Genomic DNA, 26,183 nt, shown 5'->3' with positions numbered 1-26,183 from the left:
GACATGATGGCCAGCTCAGATGTGGATTGGTACAGTTTGAGGTTTCGACCTCCCAGATGTTTGCCTTATAAATACATGGGTGTGTTTGAAGAAGACTTTCCCAGAGGAAGTCCCATAATCTGCCATACAACCGACACGTCACGCTTCCTATGTGCTGCTCCAATACAGAAACCATTCAAACACACGCTGATGAGTAAAAGCCTATTATATATCAAGTTGTTTCCATTTCAGTCTGAAAATGTAAATGTATACCATGATGTAAAAAAAAGAAGATTGAATTGGTGAAGATGGTCACTAGAGAATGAAATAATTTTTTCCTTTATTTAACTAGTTAAGAACAAATTTGTATTTACAAAGACGGCCTAACCTGGACTCCCCTATTGGACTCCCAATCAAGGCTGGATGTGGTGTAATCTGGATTTAAACCAGCAGTGATGCTTCTTTCACTGAGATGCAGTATCTCGGACCACTGCACCAGACAGGAGTCCAAGAGAAGGCAGGAACTAGAGAGAGAGAGAAAGAAAGAAAAATGGACACTAATGCTTAACAGCACTCTGAAGAAAAACAGAAAGAAAGAAAATTGACACTAATGCACAACAGCACTCTACTGCACCTCACAGTCTATACCACTCATAGAGCACAGACCTTAGATCTATTAGACAACAGAGAGAAGCTCTTAGAGATAGAGGATGTGACATCACTCCACCCTCCACAGAGAGAAGCTCATAGAGATAGAGGATGTGACATCACTCCACCCTCCACAGAGAGAAGCTCATAGAGATAGATGATGGGACATCACTCCACCCTCCACAGAGAGAGGCTCTTAGAGATAGAGGATGTGACATCACTCCACCCTCCACAGAGATAAGCTCATAGAGATAGAGGATGTGACATCACTCCACCCTCCACAGAGAGAAGCTCTTGAAGATAGATGATGGGACATCACTCCACCCTCCACAGAGAGAAGCTCATAGAGATAGAGGATGTGACATCACTCCACCCTCCACAGAGAGAGGCTCTTAGAGATAGAGGATGTGACATCACTCCACCCTCCACAGAGATAAGCTCATAGAGATAGAGGATGTGACATCACTCCACCCTCCACAGAAAGAGGCTCTTAGAGATAGAGGATGTGACATCACTCCACCCTCCACAGAGATAAGCTCATAGAGATAGATTATGGGACATCACTCCACCCTCTACAGAGAGAAGCTCATAGAGATAGAGGATGTGACATCACTCCACCCTCCACAGAGAGAAGCTCTTAAAGATAGATGATGGGACATCACTCCACCCTCCACAGAGAGAGGCTCTTAGAGATAGAGGATGTGACATCACTCCACCCTCCACAGAGAGAAGCTCTTAAAGATAGATGATGTGACATCACTCCACCCTCCACAGAGAGAAGCTCATAGAGATAGAGGATGTGACATCACTCCACCCTCCACAGAGAGAAGCTCTTAAAGATAGAGGACGTGACATCACTCCACCCTCCACAGAGAGAAGCTCATAGAGATAGAGGATGTGACATCACTCCACCCTCTACAGAGAGAAGCTATTAGAGATAGATGATGTGACATCACTCCACCCTCCACAGAGAGAAGCTCTTAAAGATAGAGGATGTGACATCACTCCACCCTCCACAGAGAGAAGCTCTTAGAGATAGAGGACGAGACATCACTCCACCCTCCACAGAGAGAAGCTCATAGAGATAGAGGATGTGACATCACTCCACCCTCCACAGAGAGAAGCTCTTAAAGATAGAGGATGTGACATCACTCCACCCTCCACAGAGAGAAGCTCTTAGAGATAAAGGATGTGACATCACTCCACCCTCCACAGAGAGAGGCTCTTAGAGATAAAGGAAGTGACATCACTCCACCCTTGATAGAGGAAGATACATGGGGCATAACTAGGGTGTCCAATCCAAAACGCATGTTTTCTTGTTAATTGTGTAGAAAATCCTATCAGAAGACCAATGGTCCAAACCTCATTTCTCATAATCTGTTTCAAAGTTATTGGTGTTTTTACCCATGTAGGAGGGTGAATAAATCAAAGGAGGCATGACAAAAGAAAGTGGTCATAAATCAGGAGAATAGCCAGGTGTCAACTAGGCTAGATGCTGTGAGAGAATAAAGGCTAACTGACAGGCTCACCGTTGAACCCGTCATCTTCTTCAATCAAGAGGACATAGAACAATATAGAGGTAAGATAGTATTTTCATATTTTAGTAATTCGAAGATTTCTCATGACAACAAGCATATCTCTGTGGAATGTCAAAGGAGCACGGAGCGTACCCCAAGCTTTTTATTTCAAAGGAACACTGAGCATACCCCAAGCTTTTTATTTCAAATGAGCACTGAGCGTACCCCAAGCTTTTTATGTCAAAGGAGCACTGAGCGTTTCCCAAGCTTTTATTGTCAATATGGAGTACTGAGTGTACCCCAAGCTTTTAATGTCAATATGGAGCACTGAGCGTACCCCAAGCTTTTAATGTCAAAGGAACACTGAGTGTACCCCAAGCTTTTATTGTCAATATGGAGCACTGAGCGTACCCCAAGCTTTTAATGTCAAAGGAACACTGAGTGTACCCCAAGCTTTTATTGTCAATATGGAGCACTGAGCGTACCCCAAGCTTTTAATGTCAAAGGAGCACTGAGCGTCCCCCAAGCTTTTATTGTCAATATGGAGCACTGAGCGTACCCCAAGCTTTTATTGTCAATATGGAGCACTGAGCGTACCCCAAGCTTTTTATGTCAAAGGAGCACGGAGCGTACCCCAAGCTTTTATTGTCAATATGGAGCACTGAGCGTACCCCAAGCTTTTATTGTCAATATGGAGCACTGAGCATACCCCAATTTTTTATTGTCAAAGGAACACTGAGCGTACCCCAAGCTTTAATGTCAATATGGAGCACTGAGCGTACCCCAAGCTTTAATGTCAATATGGAGCACTGAGCGTACCCCTTTTATTGTCAAAGGAACACTGAGCGTACCCCAAGCTTTTAATGTCAATATGGAGCACTGAGCGTACCCCAAGCTTTTAATGTCAATATGGAGCACTAAACGTACCCCAAGCTTTTAATGTCAATATGGAGCACTAAACGTACCCCAAGCTTTTAATGGCAATATGGAGCACTAAACGTACCCCAAGCTTTTAATGTCAATATGGAGCACTAAGCGTACCCCAAACTTTTAATGTCAATATGGAGCACTGAGCGTACCCCAAGCTTTTAATGTCAAAGGAACACTGAGTGTACCCCAAGCTTTTTATGTCAATATGGAGCACTGAGCGTACCCCAAGCTTTTATTGTCAATATGGAGCACTGAGCGTACCCCAAGCGTTTAATGTCAATATGGAGCACAGAGCGTACCCCAAGCGTTTAATGTCAATATGGAGCACTGAGCGTACCCCAAGCTTTTTATGTCAATATGGAACACTGAGTGTACCCCAAGCTTTTAAAGTCAATATGGAGCACTGAGCGTACCCCAAGCTTTTAAAGTCAATATGGAGCACTGAGCGTACCCCAAGCTTTTAATGTCAATATGGAACACTGAGTGTACCCCAAGCTTTTAAAGTCAATATGGAGCACTGAGCGTACCCCAAGCTTTTAATGTCAATATGGAGCACAGAGCGTACCCCAAGCTTTTAATGTCAATATGGAGCACTGAGCGTACCCCAAGCTTTTAATGTCAATATGGAGCACTAAGCGTACCCCAAACGTTTAATGTCAATATGGAGCACTGAGCGTACCCCAAGCTTTTATTGTCAATATGGAGCACTGAGCGTACCCCAAGCGTTTAATGTCAATATGGAGCACAGAGCGTACCCCAAGCTTTTAATGTCAATATGGAGCACTGAGCGTACCCCAAGCTTTTATTGTCAATATGGAGCACTGAGCGTACCCCAAGCGTTTAATGTCAATATGGAGCACTGAGCGTACCCCAAGCTTTTTATGTCAATATGGAACACTGAGTGTACCCCAAGCTTTTAAAGTCAATATGGAGCACTGAGCGTACCCCAAGCTTTTAAAGTCAATATGGAGCACTAATCGTACCCCAAGCTTTTAATGTCAATATGGAGCACTAAGTGTACCCCAAACGTTTAATGTCAATATGGAGCACAGAGCGTACCCCAAGCTTTTAATGTCAAAGGAACACTGAGCGTACCCCAAGCTTTTAATGTCAAAGGAACACTGAGCGTACCCCATGCTTTTAATGTCAATATGGAGCACTGAGCGTACCCCAAGCTTTTAATGTCAATATGGAGCACTGAGCGCACCCCAAGCTTTTAATGTCAATATGGAGCACTGAGCATACCCCATGCTATTATTGTCAATTTGGAGCACTGAGCGTACCCCAAGCTTTTAATGTCAATATGGAGCACTGAGCGTACCCCAAGCTTTTAATGTCAATATGGAGCACTAAGCGTACCCCAAGCTTTTAATGTCAATATGGAGCACTAAGCGTACCCCAAGCTTTTAATGTCAATATGGAGCACTGAGCATACCCCAAGCTTTTAATGTCAATATGGAGCACTGAGCGTACCCCAAGCTTTTAATGTCAATATGGAGCACTGAGCGTACCCCAAGCTTTTAATGTCAATATGGAGCACTAAGCGTACCCCAAGCTTGTAATGTCAATATGGAGCACTAAGCGTACCCCAAGCTTTTAATGTCAATATGGAGCACTGAGCGTACCCCAAGCTTTTAATGTCAATATGGAGCACTAAGCGTACCCCAAGCTTTTAATGTCAATATGGAGCACTGAGCGTACCCCAAGCTTTTAATGTCAATATGGAGCACTGAGCGTACCCCAAGCTTTTAATGTCAATATGGAGCACTGAGCGTACCCCAAGCTTTTAATGTCAATATGGAGCACTAAGCGTACCCCAAGCTTTTTATGTCAATATGGAGCACTAAGCGTACCCCAAGCTTTTAATGTCAATATGGAGCACTGAGCGTACCCCAAGCTTTTTATGTCAATATGGAGCACTAAGCGTACCCCAAGCTTTTTATGTCAATATGGAGCACTAAGCGTACCCCAAGCTTTTTATGTCAATATGGAGCACTAAGCGTACCCCAAGCTTTTAATGTCAATATGGAGCACTGAGCGTACCCCAAGCTTTTTATGTCAATATGGAGCACTAAGCGTACCCCAAGCTTTTTATGTCAATATGGAGCACTAAGCGTACCCCAAGCTTTTATGTCAATATGGAGCACTAAGCGTACCCCAAGCTTTTAATGTCAATATGGAGCACTGAGCGTACCCCAAGCTTTTTATGTCAATATGGAGCACTAAGCGTACCCCAAGCTTTTTATGTCAATATGGAGCACTAAGCGTACCCCAAGCTTTTTATGTCAATATGGAGCACTAAGCGTACCCCAAGCTTTTAATGTCAATATGGAGCACTGAGCGTACCCCAAGCTTTTTATGTCAATATGGAGCACTAAGCGTACCCCAAGCTTTTAATGTCAATATGGAGCACTAAGCATACCCCAAGCTTTTTATGTCAATATGGAGCACTAAGCTTTTAATGTCAAAGCCTTTTACAGTTATTAAAGCTCCTGTCATGCTCATTTAGCTATTTACGACCCGGGGAAACAACGTGGAAGACATGACCACAAAATGTCAAATCCTCCAAACATTCAGCTATAAAACTGCACCGCTGTCGACAGAGCTCAACGCTTATTATGGGATGTATTAGGTTACGACAGCTGAATATTAGGATATAATGTCAATGATATGGTAGAGAAAGACCCCACTGGCAGATTCAGAACATGAGGAATCATGTTTGTCTTGGTAAAATGTACTTTATTACATAAGGAAGTGAAATGTCATCACCAAAGTGTGTTATCACCTACATCCACACACACACACACACACATGTACACACACACATGCACACGCACATATGCACACACACACACACACATGTACACACACACACACACATGCACATATGCACACACACACACACACACACATGTACACACACACACACATGCACACACACACACACATGTACACACACACAAACACACCACACACACGCACGCACACACATGCACACACACACACACATGCACACACACATGCACACACACATGTACACACACACACACAAACACACCACACACCACATACACATGCACACACACACGCACACACACAAACACACCACACACAACACAACACACACACAACACAACACAACACAACACACACACACATACACCACACACACACACACAACACAACACACACACGCACACACACAAACATACCACACACACACAACACAACACACACGCAACACAACCCCCACACACACACCACACACACACACTTCAGGACACACAACACCACTTCACACTACACAAATAGAACATGGGGTGGAAAGCCTTTTCCAACTTCACCTCCACTCAAATATTACACACACACACACACACACGCACACACACACACACGCACCCACACACGCACACACACACACACACACACACACACACACACACACACACACACACACACACACACACACACACACACATACACACACACACACACAGTCACACCCCCATACTCCTCCACCTTCTGCCTATCTGTTTTTTTAGGGGGATCCACTGCACAACTGGCACAATAGCTGGTAGCCTAATCTCTACCAGCCACAATAAAAACAGAGGCCAATCTCTCGCTACAGAGCCATGTTCCTGGAACTACATTACCATGGCAACACGGGTCACGACCATAAGGTGCCACATTACCCATTTGGAACTAATTGGAGGGGGAGGGATAAGATTAATGGATGGACATCTTGTCATGCTATGGCATTGCAATAGCTGTAAGAATCCCAAACGGCACCCTATTCACTATGTAGTGCACTACTTTTAACTGGATCCCTATGGGCCCTGGTCGAAAGTAGTGCTCTATAGGCAATTAGGGCGCCATTTGTGAAGCAAGACCACTGTCATTCTGCTATTCCCATTCTATCCAGCTGTTTGGTTGAGGTGGAAGGCTGGAATAAGGGCATCTGTACTACTGTTGTAGAGGAGACTAATACAGCTTGGAGAGAGAAGGAGAGAGAGAAGGAGAGAGAGAGCGAGAGAGAGAACGAGAGCAAGAACGAGAGAGAGAGAACGAGAGAGAGAGAACGAGAGCAAGAACGAGAGAGAGAGAACGAGAGAGAGAACGAGAGAGAGAGAACGAGAGAGAGAGAACGAGAGAGAGAACGAGAGAGAGAACGAGAGAGAGAACGAGAGAGAGAATGAGAGAGAGAACGAGAGAGAGAGAACGAGAGAGAGAACGAGTGAGAGAACGAGAGAGAGAGAACGAGAGAGAGAGAACGAGAGAGAGAGAACGAGAGAGAGAATGAGAGAGAGAACGAGAGAGAGAGAACGAGAGAGAGAACAAGATAGAGAACAAGAGAGAGAGGGTCAGACTTCTATAGACAGGGTTACTGATATACACACAGTTTACTGCAGTCAAAATACCTAGTGGCCTCATGGGTGGAATGTTATGAATATTTTTCTTAATTTTATAAATAATACATATTATTTTTTTTAAACCTGCAGAAAATACAGTGTTTCTATGTCAAATGGTTATGTTATATTTCAGTCTTCTGTGATGTATATAAAGTGCAATATTGGGATGCAAACTCAAAACTGAATTCCTTTCAACTCTATATCTGACATGGTAAAGACGTCTTATTTTTGTTAAGCCCATAACCATGTGTGTGAAGTGTTGGTTTCAAAGTAGACCTGTTTAAAACTACCATGAAACAATCTGTGTGACCCTGATTTATCCCACAGCAGTAAAAGGTTTAAAGGGGATACACACACACACACACACACACACACACACACACATCCCTAAGTGTGCAAACTGAATCCAATTTGACTGTTTCCTCTAATGCAGGGTTGGAAGTGCCGGACGAGGCACATTTAATTGAATAAAACATTTATTCTTTCTACAAAGAAGCAGAATTGAATAAGCACAAAAGCCTCACAAAGCCCTGATTCAAGGTTTGCTAAATCAAAACAGACATGGACATTTAATTCCATAAACAGGTCAGATCAAACCATAGAACAACATTTTTCCCTGATCCCTGACTGATCGCTGACCGATCCCTGACTGATCCCTGACTGATCCCTGACTGATCCTTGACTGATCCCTGACTGATCCCTGACTGATCCTTGACTGATCCCTGACTGATCCCTGACTGATCCTTGACTGATCCCTGAATTGGCTTAAAGGGGAAATGTGGGATCGGTACAGTCATCTTTCTACTTTATTGGTTGTCAAACTCATCCCAACATCCTGTGGTCTTAGCTTCCTAGTTTAGCAAACCCTCTACCTCCATGTCTAATAGTTCATTTGAATAAGGCCACATGGTCCTTGGGGATGGGATTGACAGTGTGTGTGTGTGTGTGTGTGTGTGTGTGTGTGTGTGTGTGTGTGTGTGTGTGTGTGTGTGTGTGTGTGTGTGTGTGTGTTGTGTGTGTGTCTGTGTGACCATTGATTGGTCCAGAGTTAATCTGATGGGTCTTGTTACGGTTGATTTATGATGCAGGACCAACATCTCTTAAACCACAGCAGCTTAACTCTATTTCTTGCTCTGCATTGTTGGTTAAGACTTGTAAGTAAGCATTTCACGGTAAGGTTTACACCTGTTGGTTAAGACTTGTAAGTAAGCATTTCACGGTAAGGTTTACATTGTTGGTTAAGACTTGTAAGTAAGCATTTCACGGTAAGGTTTACACCTGTTGGTTAAGACTTGTAAGTAAGCATTTCACGGTAAGGTTTACACCTGTTGGTTAAGACTTGTAAGTAAGCATTTCACGGTAAGGTTTACACCTGTTGGTTAAGACTTGTAAGTAAGCATTTCACGGTAAGGTTTACACCTGTTGTATTCGGCGCATGTGACAATAAAAATTGAATTTTTTTTTTAGAAGCCTGTTAAAATGATTCACCATTATTCTCCTGATGTTATGATTCTCCTGTTATTATGATTCTCCTGATGTTATGATTCTCCTGTTATTATGATTCTCCTGATGTTATGATTCTCCTGTTATTATGATTCTCCTGATGTTATGATTCTCCTGTTATTATGATTCTCCTGTTATTATGATTCTCCTGTTGTTATGATTCTCCTGTTATTATGATTCTCCTGTTATTATGATTCTCCTGTTGTTATGATTCTCCTGATGTTATGATTCTCCTGTTATTATGATTCTCCTGTTATTATGATTCTCCTGATGTTATGATTCTCCTGATGTTATGATTCTCCTGTTATTATGATTCTCCTGTTATTATGATTCTCCTGATGTTATGATTCTCCTGATGTTATGATTCTCCTGTTATTATGATTCTCCTGTTATTATGATTCTCCTGTTGTTATGATTCTCCTGTTATTATGATTCTCCTGTTATTATTATGATTCTCCTGTTATTATGATTCTCCTGATGTTATGATTCTCCTGATGTTATGATTCTCCTGTTATTATGATTCTCCTGTTATTATGATTCTCCTGATGTTATGATTCTCCTGTTATTATGATTCTCCTGATGTTATGATTCTCCTGTTATTATGATTCTCCTGATGTTATGATTCTCCTGTTATTATGATTCTCCTGATGTTATGATTCTCCTGTTATTATGATTCTCCTGTTATTATGATTCTCCTGTTATTATGATTCTCCTGTTATTATGATTCTCCTGTTATTATGATTCTCCTGTTATTATGATTCTCCTGTTATTATTTCTCCTGTTATTATGATTCTCCTGATTATTCTCCTGTTATTATGATTCTCCTGATGTTATGATTCTCCTGTTATTATGATTCTCCTGATGTTATGATTCTCCTGTTATTATGATTCTCCTGATTATGATTCTCCTGATGTTATGATTCTCCTGTTGTTATGATTCTCCTGTTATTATGATTCTCCTGATGATTCTCCTGTTATTATGATTCTCCTGTTATTATGATTCTCCTGATGTTATGATTCTCCTGTTATTCTCCTGATGATTTCTCCTGATGTTATGATTCTCCTGTTATTATGATTCTCCTGATGTTATGATTCTCCTGTTATTATGATTCTCCTGATGTTATGATTCTCCTGATGTTATGATTCTCCTGATGTTATGATTCTCCTGATGTTATGATTCTCCTGATGTTATGATTCTCCTGTTATTATGATTCTCCTGATGTTATGATTCTCCTGTTATTATGATTCTCCTGTTATGTTATGATTCTCCTGATGTTATGATTCTCCTGTTATTATGATTCTCCTGATGTTATGATTCTCCTGATGTTATGATTCTCCTGATGTTATGATTCTCCTGATGTTATGATTCTCCTGATGTTATGATTCTCCTGATGTTCTCCTGATGTTATGATTCTCCTGATGTTATGATTCTCCTGATGTTATGATTCTCCTGATTATTATGATTCTCCTGTTGTTATGATTCTCCTGATGTTATGATTCTCCTGATTCTCCTGATGTTATGATTCTCCTGTTATTATGATTCTCCTGATGTTATGATTCTCCTGATGTTTCTCCTGTTATGATTCTCCTGATGTTATGATTCTCCTGATGTTATGATTCTCCTGTTATTATGATTCTCCTGATGTTATGATTCTCCTGATGTTATGATTCTCCTGATGTTATGATTCTCCTGTTATTATGATTCTCCTGATTCTTCTCCTGATGTTATGATTCTCCTGATTATGATTCTCCTTATGATTCTCCTGATGTTATGATTCTCCTGATGTTATGATTCTCCTGTTATTATGATTCTCCTGTTATGATTCTCCTGATTTATGATTCTCCTGATGTTATGATTCTCCTGTTATTATGATTCTCCTGTTATTCTCCTGATTCTCCTGATGTTATGATTCTCCTGTTATTATGATTCTCCTGTTGTTATGATTCTCCTGTTATTATGATTCTCCTGATGTTATGATTCTCCTGATGTTATGATTCTCCTGATGTTATGATTCTCCTGATGTTATGATTCTCCTGATGTTATGATTCTCCTGATATTATGATTCTCCTGTTATTATGATTCTCCTGATGTTATGATTCTCCTGATTATGATTCTCCTGATGTTATGATTCTCCTGATGTTATGATTCTCCTGTTATTATGATTCTCCTGATGTTATGATTCTCCTGATGTTATGATTCTCCTGTTATTATGATTCTCCTGATGTTATGATTCTCCTGTTGTTATGATTCTCCTGATGTTATGATTCTCCTGATGTTCTCCTGTTGTGATTCTCCTGATGTTATGATTCTCCTGATGTTATGATTCTCCTGTTATTATGATTCTCCTGTTGTTATGATTCTCCTGTTATTATGATTCTCCTGTTATTATGATTCTCCTGTTGTTATGATTCTCCTGTTATTATGATTCTCCTGATGTTATGATTCTCCTGATGTTATGATTCTCCTGTTATTATGATTCTCCTGATATTATGATTCTCCTGATGTTATGATTCTCCTGTTGTTATGATTCTCCTGATGTTATGATTCTCCTGATGTTATGATTCTCCTGTTGTTATGATTCTCCTGATGATTCTCCTGATGTTATGATTCTCCTGTTATTATTCTCCTGATTCTCCTGTTATTATGATTCTCCTGTTATTATGATTCTCCTGATGTTATGATTCTCCTGATGTTATGATTCTCCTGTTATTATGATTCTCCTGATGTTATGATTCTCCTGTTATTATGATTCTCCTGTTATTATGATTCTCCTGATGTTATGATTCTCCTGTTATTATGATTCTCCTGTTATTATGATTCTCCTGATGTTATGATTCTCCTGATGTTATGATTCTCCTGTTATTATGATTCTCCTGATGTTATGATTCTCCTGATGTTATGATTCTCCTGTTATTATGATTCTCCTGTTATTATGATTCTCCTGATGTTGTGATTCTCCTGTTATTATGATTCTCCTGATGTTATGATTCTCCTGTTATTATGATTCTCCTGATGTTGTGATTCTCCTGATGTTATGATTCTCCTGTTATTATGATTCTCCTGTTATTATGATTCTCCTGTTATTATGATTCTCCTGATGTTGTGATTCTCCTGATGTTGTGATTCTCCTGATGTTGTGATTCTCCTGTTATTATGATTCTCCTGATGTTGTGATTCTCCTGATGTTGTGATTCTCCTGTTATTATGATTCTCCTGATGTTGTGATTCTCCTGATGTTGTGATTCTCCTGATGTTGTGATTCTCCTGTTATTACGATTCTCCTGATGTTGTGATTCTCCTGTTATTATGATTCTCCTGATGTTGTGATTCTCCTGATGTTGTGATTCTCCTGTTATTACGATTCTCCTGTTGTTGTGATTCTCCTGATGTTGTGATTCTCCTGATGTTGTGATTCTCCTGATGTTGTGATTCTCCTGTTATTATGATTCTCCTGATGTTGTGATTCTCCTGATGTTGTGATTCTCCTGTTATTATGATTCTCCTGATGTTGTGATTCTCCTGATGTTGTGATTCTCCTGTTATTATGATTCTCCTGTTATTATGATTCTCCTGTTGTTACGATTCTCCTGTTGTTATGATTCTCCTGTTATTATGATTCTCCTGTTGTTATGATTCTCCTGTTATTACGATTCTCCTGTTATTATGATTCTCCTGTTGTTATGATTCTCCTGTTATTACGATTCTCCTGTTGTTATGATTCTCCAGTTATTATGATTCTCCTGTTAGTATGATTCTCCTGTTATTATGATTCTCCTGTTAGTATGATTCTCCTGTTATTGCGATTCTCCTGTTATTACGATTCTCCTGTTGTTATGATTCTCCAGTTATTATGATTCTCCTGTTATTATGATTCTCCTGTTATTATGATTCTCCTGGAGAATATTGATGGAATGTGTCTCCCGACCTGCTATCACTTTACATTTGTCTATGCCACACCTGACCATTTCATTAAAACCAAGCTATAGTCCTGTAATTTGAGAGGTTGAGGGGATGTGCCTGCCTGACTGGGTGATAGGGGGATTGGGACTAGAGTATTTGACACATACACGCACAGAGGATTTAGACAGTCACAGTATCACTCCCTAGTGACCAATAAATTGGCCCTGGGTATAGAAGGACAATTCATTGGACAGAAAGGGCATTAGGCAATCAGGGCTGTGTGTGTGTGTGTGTGTGTGTGTGTGTGTGTGTGTGTGTGTGTGTGTGTGTGTGTGTGTGTGTGTGTGTGTGTGTGTGTGTGTGTGTGTGTGTGTGTGTGTGTGTGTGTGTGTGTCTGTGAAAGGAAACAAACCATTTTACTTCCTTTGCCTTTACTGATTTAATGAGGCACCAAACATGTATGAACTATCAAGTGTTCCAAGACTTACAGTGCATTCGGAAAGTGTTCAGACCTTCCACATTTTGTTACGTTACAGCCTTATTCTGGATTTAATAGTTTTCCCCCTTTAACAATCTCCACACAATACCCCATAATGACAAAAGCAAAAACAGTTGTTGTGTTTATCCCTTTACTCAGTACTTTGTTGAAGCACCTTTCACGGCGATTACAGCCTCGAGTCTTCTTGGGTATGATGCTACATGCTTGGCACACCTGTATTTGGGGAGTGTCTCCCGTTCTTCTCTGCTGATCCTCTCAAGCTCTGTCAGGTTGGATGGGGAGCGTCGCTGCATAGCTATTTTCAGGTCTCTCCAGAGATTTTCGATCGGATTAAAGTCCGGGCTCTGGCTGGGCCAGTCAAGGACATTCAGAGACTTGTGCCGAAGCCAATCCTGCTTTGTCTTGGCTGTGTGCTTTGGGTCGTTGTCTTGTTGGAAGGTGAACCTTTGCCCCAGTCTGAGGTCCTGAGTACTCTGGAGCAGGTTTATATTGAAGATCTCTCTGTACTTGCTCTGTTCGTCTTTCCCTCGATCCTGACTAGTCTCCCAGTCCCTGCCACAGAAAACATCCCAACGGCATAATGCTGCCACCACCATGCTTCACCGTAGGGATGGTGCCAGGTTTCCTCCAGTCATGATGCTTGGTATTCAGGCCAAAGAGGTCAATCTTGGTTTCATCAGACCAGAGAATCCTGTTTCTCATGCTCTGAGAGTCCTTTAGGTGTCTTTTGGCAAACTCCAAGCTGGCTGTCGTGCCTTTTACTGAGGAGTGGCTTCCGTCTGGCCACTCTACCATAAAGGCCTGATTGGTAGAGTGCTGCAGAGATGGTTGTCCTTCTGGAAGGTTCCCCCATCTTCACAGACGAACTCTGGAGCTCTGTTAGAGTGACCATCGGGTTCTTGGTCACCTCCCTGACCAAGGCCCTTCTCCCCCGATCGCTCAGTTTGACCGGGCCGCCAGCTCTAGGAAGATTCTTGGTCTTTCCAAACTTCTTCCATTTAACAGTGTAGAAAGTTGTAACGAGTGTGCTGGGAGTCTGGAAGCAAGTTCAGGGAGTGCATAATTTAATAAACAAATGAACAAAACAAGAAACACAAACAACACACAGACAGGAAACTGAAACAGAAACAATAACACCTGTGGAAGGAACCAAAGGGAGTGACAGGTATAGGGAAGGTAATCAGGGAGTGATGGAGTCCAGAGTCTCATGACACACAGGTGCGCGTAACGATGGTGCCAGGTGTGCGCCATAACGAGCAGCCTGATGACCTCTAGGCTGGAGAGGGAGCACACATGACAAAAGTACAGGTCTTCATGGGCCCAAAAAGATGGACCTGTTCCGAAATGGACCAATGGGATTCCAAACAGAACCCTACCTGAATAAATACAGCTCCTCAGAGCAGCCAGATCTAGGAAGAGTCTTGGTGGTTCCAAACTTTTTCCATTTAAGAATGATGGAGCCACTGTGTTCTTGGGAACTTTCAATGCTGCAGACATGTTTTGGTTCCCTTCCCCAGATCTGTGCCTCGACACAATCCTGTCTCTGAGCTCTACAGACAATTCCTTCAACCTCATGGCTTGGTTTTTGCTCTGACATGCACTGTCAACTGTGGGACCTTATATAGACAGGTGTGTGCCTTTCCAAATCATGTCCAATCAATAGAATTTACCACAGGTGGACTCCAATCAAGTTGTAGAAACATCTCAAGGACGATCAATGGAAACAGGATGCAGATGAGCTCAATTTCGAGTTAAAAAAAAAGTGAATACTTATGTAAATAAGGTATTTCTGTTTTTTATTTTTAATACACTTGTGAAAATGTCTAAAAACCTGTTTTCACTTTGTCATTGTGGGCTGTTGTGTGTAGATTGATGAGTGGGGGAAAAAAATCTTAATCCATTTTAGAGTAAGGCTGTAATGTAACAAACGTGGAAGAGGTCAAGGGGTCTGAATACTTTCTGAATATACTGTAAGTCTGTCAATTAACAAGATAGGCTGTTACAACGCTGTTATATGAATTCCCAGGTAGCCAACATAACTGCACTTAACATGACATCTCCCTACGTCACATGACAGAACACCTCAGTTGACGCGGAACAAACAGAGACATAAACACATTTCAATGGGGGCCAGATTGCCCAATCGAGCAGCGGATGGAAACGAGTGCCGCTAAGTGGTTGATTGGGCTGCTGGATGGATGGATGGAATAAAAAACCTAAACGGAGGAAGGAGGGTGAGAGAGGGGAGAGATACAGCAACGGGGAAAGAGGAGGGAGAAAGAGAGAGAGAGAGAGAGAGAGAGAGGGAGAAAGAGAGAGAGAGACAGGGAGAAAGAGAGAGAGAAAGAGAGAGAGACAGGGAGAAAGAGAGAGAGAGACAGAGAGAGAGAGAGAGAGAGAGAGAGAGAGAGAAAGAGAGAGAGACAGGGAGAAAGAGAGAGAGACAGGGAGAAAGAGAGAGAGACAGGGAGAAAGAGAGAGAGAGACAGAGAGAGAGAGAGAGAGAGAGAGAGAGAGAAAAGAGAGAGAGAGAGAGACAGGGAGAAAGAGAGAGAGACAGGGAGAAAGAGAGAGAGACAGGGAGAAAGAGAGAGAGACAGGGAGAAAGAGAGAGAGAAAGGGGGGAGAGACAGGGAGAGATTGAGAGAGAGAAAGAGAGAGAGACAGGGAGAAAGAGAGAGAGAAAGGGGGGAGAGACAGGGAGAAAGCAGGGAGAGATTAGGAGAAAGAGAGAGAGAGAGACAGGGAGAAAGAGAGAGAGAAAGGGGGAGAGACAGGGAGAAAGAGAGAGAGAAAGAGAGAGAGACAGGGAGAAAGAGAGAGAGAAAGGGGGAGAGACAGGGAGAAAGAGAGAGAGAAAGGGGGAGAGACAGGGAGAAAGTGAGAGAGAAAGGGGGAGAGACAGGGAGAAAGCAGGGAGAGATTGAGAGAAAGAGAAAGAGCGAGAGAGAGAAAGAAAGAAAGAAAGAAAGAAAGAAAGAAAAAAGAAAAAAAAGAGAGACAGAGGGGGAGGGAGGGAGGGAGGGAGGGAGGGAGGGAGGGAGGGAGGGAGGGAGGGAAGAACAAGAGGGAGCTAGAGAGAGAAAATGTATAGGGGAGGGGGTGGGAGGTAAAAGAGAGAGATAGTGACAGAATAAATGATGGAGAGAGAGAGAGAGAGAGAAAGAGAGAACAGAACTGCTAATTGCAGTGAAGGAGAGTGGTGGCGGCGTGTGTATTACCACATCTCACTGTTGTCTCTCTCTCTGAGCACTCAGTCTGTATAGGAACAGATGTGTACTAATGTAGATGAATGGGAAGAGGAGGGACACTGACTGACTGACTGGCTGACTGCCTGGCTGGCTGATTGAGAGAGTGATTGAGTGAGTGAGCGGTTGGCTGACTGATGCCAAGTTTCCACTGAGGATTTATCCTGGTGTTTCACCAAATAGGCTCAGACTTTTCTGTTTCCATCTCCGCAGGCCGGCACCCGTGTCTCACTGGGCCACGGCTCCGGCTGACCTGCTCTAACTAGGAGCCAAGGCCCTGGGTACTTTTCGGCTTCATTTACATAACATGATTGGGAGTCCCATAGGGTGGCACACATTTGGCCCAGGGTCGTCCAGGTTTGGCCAGTGTAGGCCGTCATTGTAAATAAGAATTTGTTGTTAACTGACTTGCCTAGTTAAATAAAAGTTAAATATATATATATATATATTTTAACAGCAGCTGACGGTGGGCTTTAACACCATGTCACAAAGAAACAGTCTTGATTGATGCAGACGTTGTTGATTCTGCTCGCCACAAGTCCTTAGTGTCCTGATGGATACACAATTACACTAAATCAAATCAAACTTTATTTGTCACATGTGCCGAATACAACATGTGTAAACCTTACTGTGAATTACTTACTGACAAGCCCTTAACCAACAGTGCAGTTCAAGAAAGAGTTAAGAAAATATTTACCAAATAAACTAAAGTAAAAAATAATAAAAAGTAACACAATAAAATAACAATAATGAGGCAATATACAGGGGGTACCGGTACCGAGTCAATGTGCGGGGCTACAGGTTAGTCGAGGTAGGGGTGTAGGTAGGGGTGTAGGTAGGGGTGAAGTGACTATGCATAGTTAATAAACAGCGAGTAGCAGCAGTGTACAAAACAAATTAAGGGGAGGGGGTGTCAATGTAAATAGTCTGATGGCCAATTGACTAATTGTTCAGCAGTCTTATGGCTTGGGGGTAGAGCTTACATTAACGTAAAACACTGGCGGCCCACTGGTGTGGGGGTAAGTCTCAGTGGAAAAGCACCCTGAATGAGTTGGAGAATATCAATAGCATTTCCCTCACGTCCTCTCTCCTCTCGCCTCACATCCTTCTCAAAACCCATTGGATGAGAAAGTCAGAAGTTCCTCCCCTCTGACCTTCTCCTCCAATGGGTTTTGAGAAGGAAGTGAGGAGAGAGGAAAGACCATGCGAGGCGTATGCAGTTGAGATTCTCCCAGTGAGTGAGTGAGTGAGTGAGTGAGTGAGTGAGTGAGTGAGTGAGTGAGTGAGTGAGTGAGTGAGTGAGTGAGTGGTGAGTGAGTGAGTGAGTGAGTGAGTGAGTGAGTGAGTGAGTGAGTGAGTGAGTGAGTGAGTGAGTGAGTGAGTGAGTGAGTGAGTGAGTGAGTGACAGGTTGGCTGGCTGGCTGGCTGGCTGGCTGGGCTGGCTGAATGACTGAATGACTGTCTGTCTGTCTGTCTGACTGACTGGCTAACTTTCTGACTGTCTGACTGACTGTGTGGATTGCAGGGCTATGATTTGGGCCAATCAGTCATTCTCTGCCTGGCTGAACTCTGTATGCTATTATATCAGGGACCAACACAATGATGTTTTAGACGCTATACTTTAGAGATGTTATGGGAGGGGTGAGGAGGAGGAAGAGGGGGGTGATTCGAAATGATGATGTGATTAAGATGATGATGAGATGCTTATTGCATTTGTTATGAGGTAAGCAGACATAAACACCCTGCAAGAACACTTGTATTTACTGTATGGGAACCAACTATAAACATGAGAACCATGCAGTACTGTAGCTCTTTACATGAGAACCATGCAGTACTGTAGCTCTTTACATGAGAACCATGCAGTACTGTAGCTCTTTACATGAGAACCATGCAGTACTGTAGCTCTTTACATGAGAACCATGCAGTACTGTAGCTCTTTACATGAGAACCATGCAGTACTGTAGCTCTTTACATGAGAACCATGCAGTACTGTAGCTCTTTACATGAGAACCATGCAGTACTGTAGCTCTTTATATGACATGAGAACCATGCAGTACTGTAGCTCTTTACATGAGAACCATGCAGTACTGTAGCTCTTTACATGAGAACCATGCAGTACTGTAGCTCTTTACATGAGAACCATGCAGTACTGTAGCTCTTTACATGAGAACCATGCAGTACTGTAGCTCTTTACATGAGAACCATGCAGTACTGTAGCTCTTTAGAACCATGCAGAACCATGCAGTACTGTAGCTCTTTACATGAGAACCATGCAGTACTGTAGCTCTTTACATGAGAACCATGCAGTACTGTAGCTCTTTACATGAGAACCATGCAGTACTGTAGCTCTTTACATGAGAACCATGCAGTACTGTAGCTCTTTACATGAGAACCATGCAGTACTGTAGCTCTTTACATGAGAACCATGCAGTACTGTAGCTCTATACATGAGAACCATGCAGTACTGTAGCTCTTTACATGAGAACCATGCAGTACTGTAGCTCTTTGCAGTACTGTAGCTCTTTACATGAGAACCATGCAGTACTGTAGCTCTTTAGTACTGTAGCTCTTTACATGAGAACCATGCAGTACTGTAGCTCTTTACATGAGAACCATGCAGTACTGTAGCTCTTTACATGAGAACCATGCAGTACTGTAGCTCTATACATGAGAACCATGCAGTACTGTAGCTCTTTACATGAGAACCATGCAGTACTGTAGCTCTATACATGAGAATCATGCAGTACTGTAGCTCTTTACATGAGAACCATGCAGTACTGTAGCTCTTACATGAGAACCATGCAGTACTGTAGCTCTCTATATGAGCAGGCTTGATGCTTTGACAAACATCACAGAAAGAAAATAAAACATCAAATTACAGACTTTTTAGTCAACATTAGGTTATCTATATTGTTAAATATAAAATGACAGAATATTATTGATCAATGACTATAGCCTACTGTGATGTATCAATTTCGTATCGAATTTGTCAACAAGTCCACAACGAAAAAACAACTCACCTTTCTTAAAATTCTTACTATGGTCTTGTTTGGCTTTCCCGACTTGTTCAGTTGCATAAAGGCTGACGGGATCAAACACATGAACAAAATGTAGGCTACAACAAAGAAGCAATAATAATAAGTATCGGTGAATTACATAACGACTTTCAATGTCACTGAAGAACGACCATATTAACTGATTGTCTGAACTAAGATTTGCTAAATTTCAGCCCGCTTACGGCGCACGAGCAGCATCCTGGTCGGGTATCTAAGTAACCAGTCTCCGGGTTTAACGGGGCTGCAGATATAACGAGATAAACCAATATGTTCAATGGGGTCACGGCGCGTGTGCGCGCGAGAGAGAGAGCGAGAGGGAGAGAGAGAGTAGACTATGTATCTCAGATACACTCCCCTATATGTATTTATTTGGACCGTGAAGCTAAAACTTTTAATTAGGATATTCTCCAGCATTTTGGATTTGAGCTCAAATGTCGCTCTTGAGGTAACAGTAGGTAACCTTATATTTGAGGGTATTTTTATACATACGTATATCCGTTTTACCATTTAGAAATGAAAGCACTTTTTTTGTAACAGTCTCCCCATTTGAAGGTGTCATAAGTATTTGGAATTCACTTGTAATGTATTACATTTAGTCAAAAGTTGAGTATTTGGTCCCGTATTCCTAGCACGCAATAACTACATCAAGTATATGACTCTACAAACTTGTTTGTTTTGGTTGTGTTTCTGACTGACTGACTTGCTGACTGGCTGACTGGCAGCCTGACTTGCTAACTGTTTTACTGGTTGACTGTCTAATTGGCTGGCTGTCTGGCTGACTGTTGGACTGGCTGACTGTGTGGATTGCAGGGCTATGATTTGGGCCAATCAGTCATTCTCTGCCTGGCTGAACTCTGTATGCTATTATATCAGGGACCAACACAATGATGTTTTAGACGCTATACTTTAGAGATGTTATGGGAGGGGTGAGGAGGAGGAAGAGGGGGGTGATTCGAAATGATGATGTGATTAAGATGATGATGAGATGCTTATTGCATTTGTTATGAGGTAAGCAGACATAAACGCCCTGCAAGAACACTTGTATTTACTGTATGGGAACCAACTATAAACATGAGAACCATGCAGTATAGCTCTTTATATGCGCACGCATATAAACAAACATCACAGAAAGAAAATAAAACATAAAATTACAAACTTTTTAGGCTACAATAGGTTATCTATATTGTTAAATATAAAATGACAGAATATGATTGATCAATGACTAGCCTACTGTGATGTATCCATTTCGTATCGAATTCCTTATGATCTACGTCCACAAATTCAAATAATTGTACGAAAAACTCAATTTACGCTTCTTCAAATGTTGGTCTTGTTTGGCTTTCCCGAATTTCCCAGATACAAAACGGCGGACGATATCAACAACATTAACACAATGTTGGCTATAACAAAGTAACAGTAATAATCATTATCAGGGAATTAGATAATAACGTTCAATATCACTGAAGAACGATCATATCAACTGATTTTCTGAACTGAGATTTGTTACATTTCAGCGCGCCCAAGGCGCACTAGCACTATTCCGGTAGGGTATCTAAGTAACCAGTCTCCGGTTTAACCGGGCTGCTGCGATGCCGAGATAAAACACAATGGTCAGTGGGGTCAGGGCGTGTGTGTATGTGTGTGTGTGTGTGCGACAGAGAGGGAGGGAGAGCGAGAGAAGAGAGAAAGAGAGAAAGTCGTTTTTTATCACGCATACACTCAGTGTCGAGTTTAGCATGTACACATTGTTTGGGGGGGAAAAGATGTTATGCATCCCACAAAGCGACCACGCAACACAATACTAAACAATACATGAATTACACTATAAGGGTGACAAACGGTGCCCATAAACTGTTAGAGCCTACATGAAGCTGTCCCAACATCTTACCACTGCTACACCTGGCTATCAGAAGAGCCTTGTCTGGCAGCGAAACTGTTCATTCAGCCTCATTTACTGCCTTTAAAAAAACATAGCTGATATGGCTCACATAGCCTAAATACCTCTTATGGATCAGAACCTTTTTTTCAATGTAAATTTCACCTAAAATGACATACCCAAATCTAACTGCCTGTAGCTCAGGACCTGAAGCAAGGATATGCATATTGTTGATACCATTTGAAAGGAAACACTTTGAATTTTGTGGAAATGTGAAATTAATGTACGAGAATATAACACATTAGATCTCGTAAATATAATACAAAGAAAAAAACATGCGTTTTCTATCATTCTTTTGTTCCATCATCTTTGAAATGCAAGAGAAATGCCATTATATCACTTAGGAGTCTAGGCGCAATTTAGATTTTGGCCACTAGATGGCAGCTATGTATGTGCAAAGTTTTGGACTGATCCAATGAACCATTGTATTACTGTTCACAATGTTGTATCAAGTCTGCTCAAATGTGCCCAGAACATACAACAATTATATGGTAATAAGACATTTAAGTTTACAACTCCCAGGGAACGTCATAAATTATGCATAATTAGCTTCCCTACAGAAAAGACACTAACCTTCACACATCTAGATGGGGCGCGGCAGACACAGCAGGGGTTCAAACTGTAGAACCCAGTTCCTACATTTTAATATAAAAATTGATTTTATAAAACAAAACTATGCTACATTTCATCTCTGGGACCCTCAGGATGACAAATCAGAGCAAGATTACTGAATGTAAGTACATCATTTACCTTCAGAGGTGAATGTATCAAACCAGTTGTCTTGATACATTTCTTGTTGTTGTGCACTCTCCTCAAACAATAACATGATCTTTTTTTCACTGTAATAGCTACTGTAAATTGGACAGTGCAGTTAGATTAACAAGACTTTAAGCTTTCTACCCATATAAGACATGTCTATGTCCAGGGAAATGTTCTTGTTACTTACAACCTCATGCTAATCACATTAGCTCAACCTTCCCACAGGGGGGACACCGATCCCGAGGTTTTAATAAAGCTGCATACAAACATGGTCTCTTTTTTGCTTTCTTGAGTAAGGTAGCTCCAAAATGCAGGTGTTTCAGCCTATTTATTTAACCTTTATTTAACTAGGCAAGTCAGTTAAGAACAATTTCTTATTTTCAATAACAGCCTAAGAACAGTGGGTTAACTGCCTTGTTCAGGGGCAGAACAACAGATTTGCACCTTGTCAGCTTGGGGATTTGATATTGCAAACTTTCAGTTACTAGTCCAATACTCTAACCACTAGGCTACCAGCCTAGCTCAGTGCTTTCTGTGGTGGTGGGGCAGCCAGCAGAAAATATGGGTCGTAGGTGTTGGTAATGTTCTCTAGTTGCGCCACGATTAGCTCAGTGTTCTGTCACTCATGGGGACAGTACGTCACTGCCAAGTCTAAGGGCAGAGCTCTAAAATTCAAGCCCCTTCAGTGCTGCCATTGAGTTACATTAGAAATTCCCATCCAAGAAGGCTCAAGGTCATTGGCCACAGATAGAATGGCGTCAAATCACATTATATCTACAGTACCTTTGATTGGACTGTTCATGTCAACATCATACTCTCAAAATCTAAGCTAGCAGTCATCATCATGAATCAAGTCAAAAATATGACAAGGATTTGCCAGTAGATCTATAGTTTCTCTTTCATATTATGAACTGAACAAATTTACATACAGTATTTTATGGAAATGTTAAATGAGGCCCATTGAACACAATTAAGGCCAGTCTACACATCACATGAGGGATAGAGTTTTACTGTGTGTGTTGCGATGTGTACTGTGTCTTCCAGTCTTTCTTGGGTCCACACACATCGCAGCGCTTCTTGTTATTTTATATATTTTTTAAACCTTTATTTAACTACTCAATTAAGAACAAATGGTTTAACAATGACGGCTTACCAGGGCCAAACCCTCCCCTAACCGGGACAACTGTGCACCACCCTATGGGACACCCGATCACAGCTGGTTGTGATACAGCCCGGGATCGAACCAGGGTCTGTATTGACACCTCTAGCACTGAGATGCAGTGCCTTATACCACTGTGCCACAGGGGAGCCAGTTGTTGCTACCGGCTGCAATTAAGAATGATGAAAATACTTAGTTCATGAATTTTAATAACATCTCACTCATTCACTCACATATATAGTAACAGCAGGCCAAGGTAGGAGAGTCAGACACACACACATGCAACAACATCACTCACACTTACTTCCGATATTGGAGTTGTTGGTTCTGTGGGTCTTGTGGATTGGGACACCAGCATCCTCTTCCTGAATCCTCCTCGCGGTGGCTGCAGAAGCTGGGGTCCTTGGGATATGTTGCCTACTGATGGGTTTGGATTTCTAAACTTTAAATAGTATTAATCATTAGTTTTACTAGAGACATAAGGGGTGACATAGTGTAGGGTCTACACCAGAAGTTAATGGTTATCTGTAGGAGGAATGCATATGTTTAATGTAATTACGCATGGAATGTAATGAGTGCAGGGAAAACGATCACGTTGGCAGGCAATGATAAGGGTGGAGAGCAGTGGATTAGTGAGGAAAGTGGTCGAGGTCTGGTCAGGTCACATTAAGGGAGAAGGAACAGTTTATTGACCGTATCACTTAACTTCTTGCCTTGCCTTGCCTTGCCTTGCCTTGCCTTGCCTTGCCTTGCCTTGCCTTGCCTAATAGAGATGTAACATTTAGAACGGAGGAAACTCTGCCCAAATTGGGGTATATATATTACCACTATTGTGAATATGTCTTTTGTCTTATGCAGCTGTATCGACCCAATGGGTGATTCAACTTGGTTTGAGCTTTATTAAGCATCTGTGAGTTTTAATAGGTTAATTTAGAACCTAACACTCCTATGGGTTTGAGGTCTTACCAATGACTTGCCCAGCTCCTCGAGAAAGAGCCATCTCATCTGGAGCTTCCCTCGGTTCCAATCTGGGTTCAATGCCATCCAGATGACAAATGCGTTGTGCATGTCCAAGATGTTGAAGAATATCACAAGTGGCCAGCATAGGGTTCTTCTTTTGCAGCTGTAGCCACTTACCAGCTTGTCTAAATTGTCCAACCCTTGTTTTGTAGCATTGAAATTCATTATGATTTCTGTTTTTTTTATGTTCCTGGCCAGAGCTTCTCCCATCCCTATGAAGCGTACTCATGAGTACCACATTTTTGTGTTTCTTTGGCACCTGGGACACTAGGGACGAGAGGTGGGAGCTCTGGCTTGTCTTTTCGTACTGTTCTTACCATTGTCAGCTTCCTCTTGAGGAGCTCCTGTCCCAGCTTGTGCGAAGTAAAAAAGTTATTGCATCGGATGTGGTGGCCACGGAGTCCCTGTCACATCCAGGACATCCCGCCTCCCTTGGTTCTTCTCAGGGGCTCCTCCATCTGGCTTCCCTGTATACACTTGCAGGCAGCCCAGATCTTGATTCCATATGTTGCGGGTTTAGACGGTATGTACCGTCTGAAGGTGTGACCCCTAAATGGCATAAAGTGCTCATTAACAGTAACGTTGGGCCCAAGGTTGTAAAACAGGGGAAGGCAGTCCACCCACTTGTCCCACACTGACCTGATTGCAGCTAGCTTATCTCTCTGCTGCCGAGCTGGTCTTGTCTCTCGGTTATCGAAGCGGATAATCCTGGAAATAATGTGGACGTTTTCCAGAGACATTGTTGCACAGAAAAGTTCTCAGCCAGTTTCTGCATCCCACAGCGATTCTGTAGATTCCCCAAAGTACGTGTGTAAATGAGTTTGGTCCATCTCCTTCCACCTCTCTCCAAAAACACACCTTCTCTCCAAGTTAGTGCAGTCCAGAATGATTTTCTGGATCATGTCTGGGATGAACAGTTCAAAAAAAGACTTTATGTTCTGCACATGAGTAACATGAGTAACATGAGTAACATGAGTAACCGCCATCCGCATCGGCCCTGGTTGCATCCTTCACATTGGCAGCCATGTTGGGTGGCTCATTCCCTGGTTGCATCCTTCACATTGGCAGCCATGTTGGGTGGCTCATTCCCTGGTTGCATCCTTCACATTGGCAGCCATGTTGGGTGGCTCATTCCCTGGTTGCATCCTTCACATTGGCAGCCATGTTGGGTGGCTCATTCCCTGGTTGCATCCTTCATATTGGCAGCCATGTTGGGTGGCTTATTCCTTTGACAATTTCAAAATGTTTCTCCTCCTGCAGGCTGCTGATGAGCCGGTTGCTGACGGGCTGGTCCTGGGGCTGGCTGAGGGCCAATCTCATCCTCTTTTTCCAACTCACTGTCAGAGTCCGAATTGACAGAGACATGATCCTCATATTTGGAAAATTCTTCATCTTCCAAAGTGGAAGACGCTCCTTCCACACTAGCTTCTCTCTCTGAAGACGCTCCTTCCACACCAGCTTCTCTCTCTGAAGACGCTCCTTCCACACCAGCTTCTCTCTCTGAAGACGCTCCTTCCACACCAGCTTCTCTCTCTGAAGACGCTCCTTCCACACCAGCTTCTCTCTCTGAAGACGCTCCTTCCACACCAGCTTCTCTCTCTGAAGACGCTCCTTCCACAC

At 42.3% G+C, this 26,183-nt stretch overlaps 1 protein-coding gene across 1 annotated transcript in view; it reads right to left on the bottom strand.

The window, feature by feature from the left end:
* The window catches only part of LOC115117548 (somatostatin receptor type 3-like), a 61,176-nt gene extending 35,239 nt beyond the window's left edge, over window positions 1-25,937 (bottom strand). Inside the window, exons 1-3 of the mRNA XM_065000673.1 lie at window positions 25,797-25,937; window positions 25,422-25,501; window positions 25,095-25,271 (exon numbers count right to left, since the gene is read on the bottom strand). Coding sequence (XP_064856745.1) covers window positions 25,095-25,271; window positions 25,422-25,501; window positions 25,797-25,937 — 398 coding nt within the window. The remainder of the gene's footprint in view (window positions 1-25,094; window positions 25,272-25,421; window positions 25,502-25,796) is intronic.
* Between the last annotated feature and the right edge of the window lie 246 nt (window positions 25,938-26,183).

This window comes from Oncorhynchus nerka, linkage group LG15 (assembly GCF_034236695.1).
Source record: "Oncorhynchus nerka isolate Pitt River linkage group LG15, Oner_Uvic_2.0, whole genome shotgun sequence".
Lineage (NCBI taxonomy): Eukaryota > Metazoa > Chordata > Actinopteri > Salmoniformes > Salmonidae > Oncorhynchus > Oncorhynchus nerka.
The sequence above is the reverse complement of the archived record's forward strand: the minus strand, read 5'-3'. Positions and strand labels throughout refer to the sequence as shown.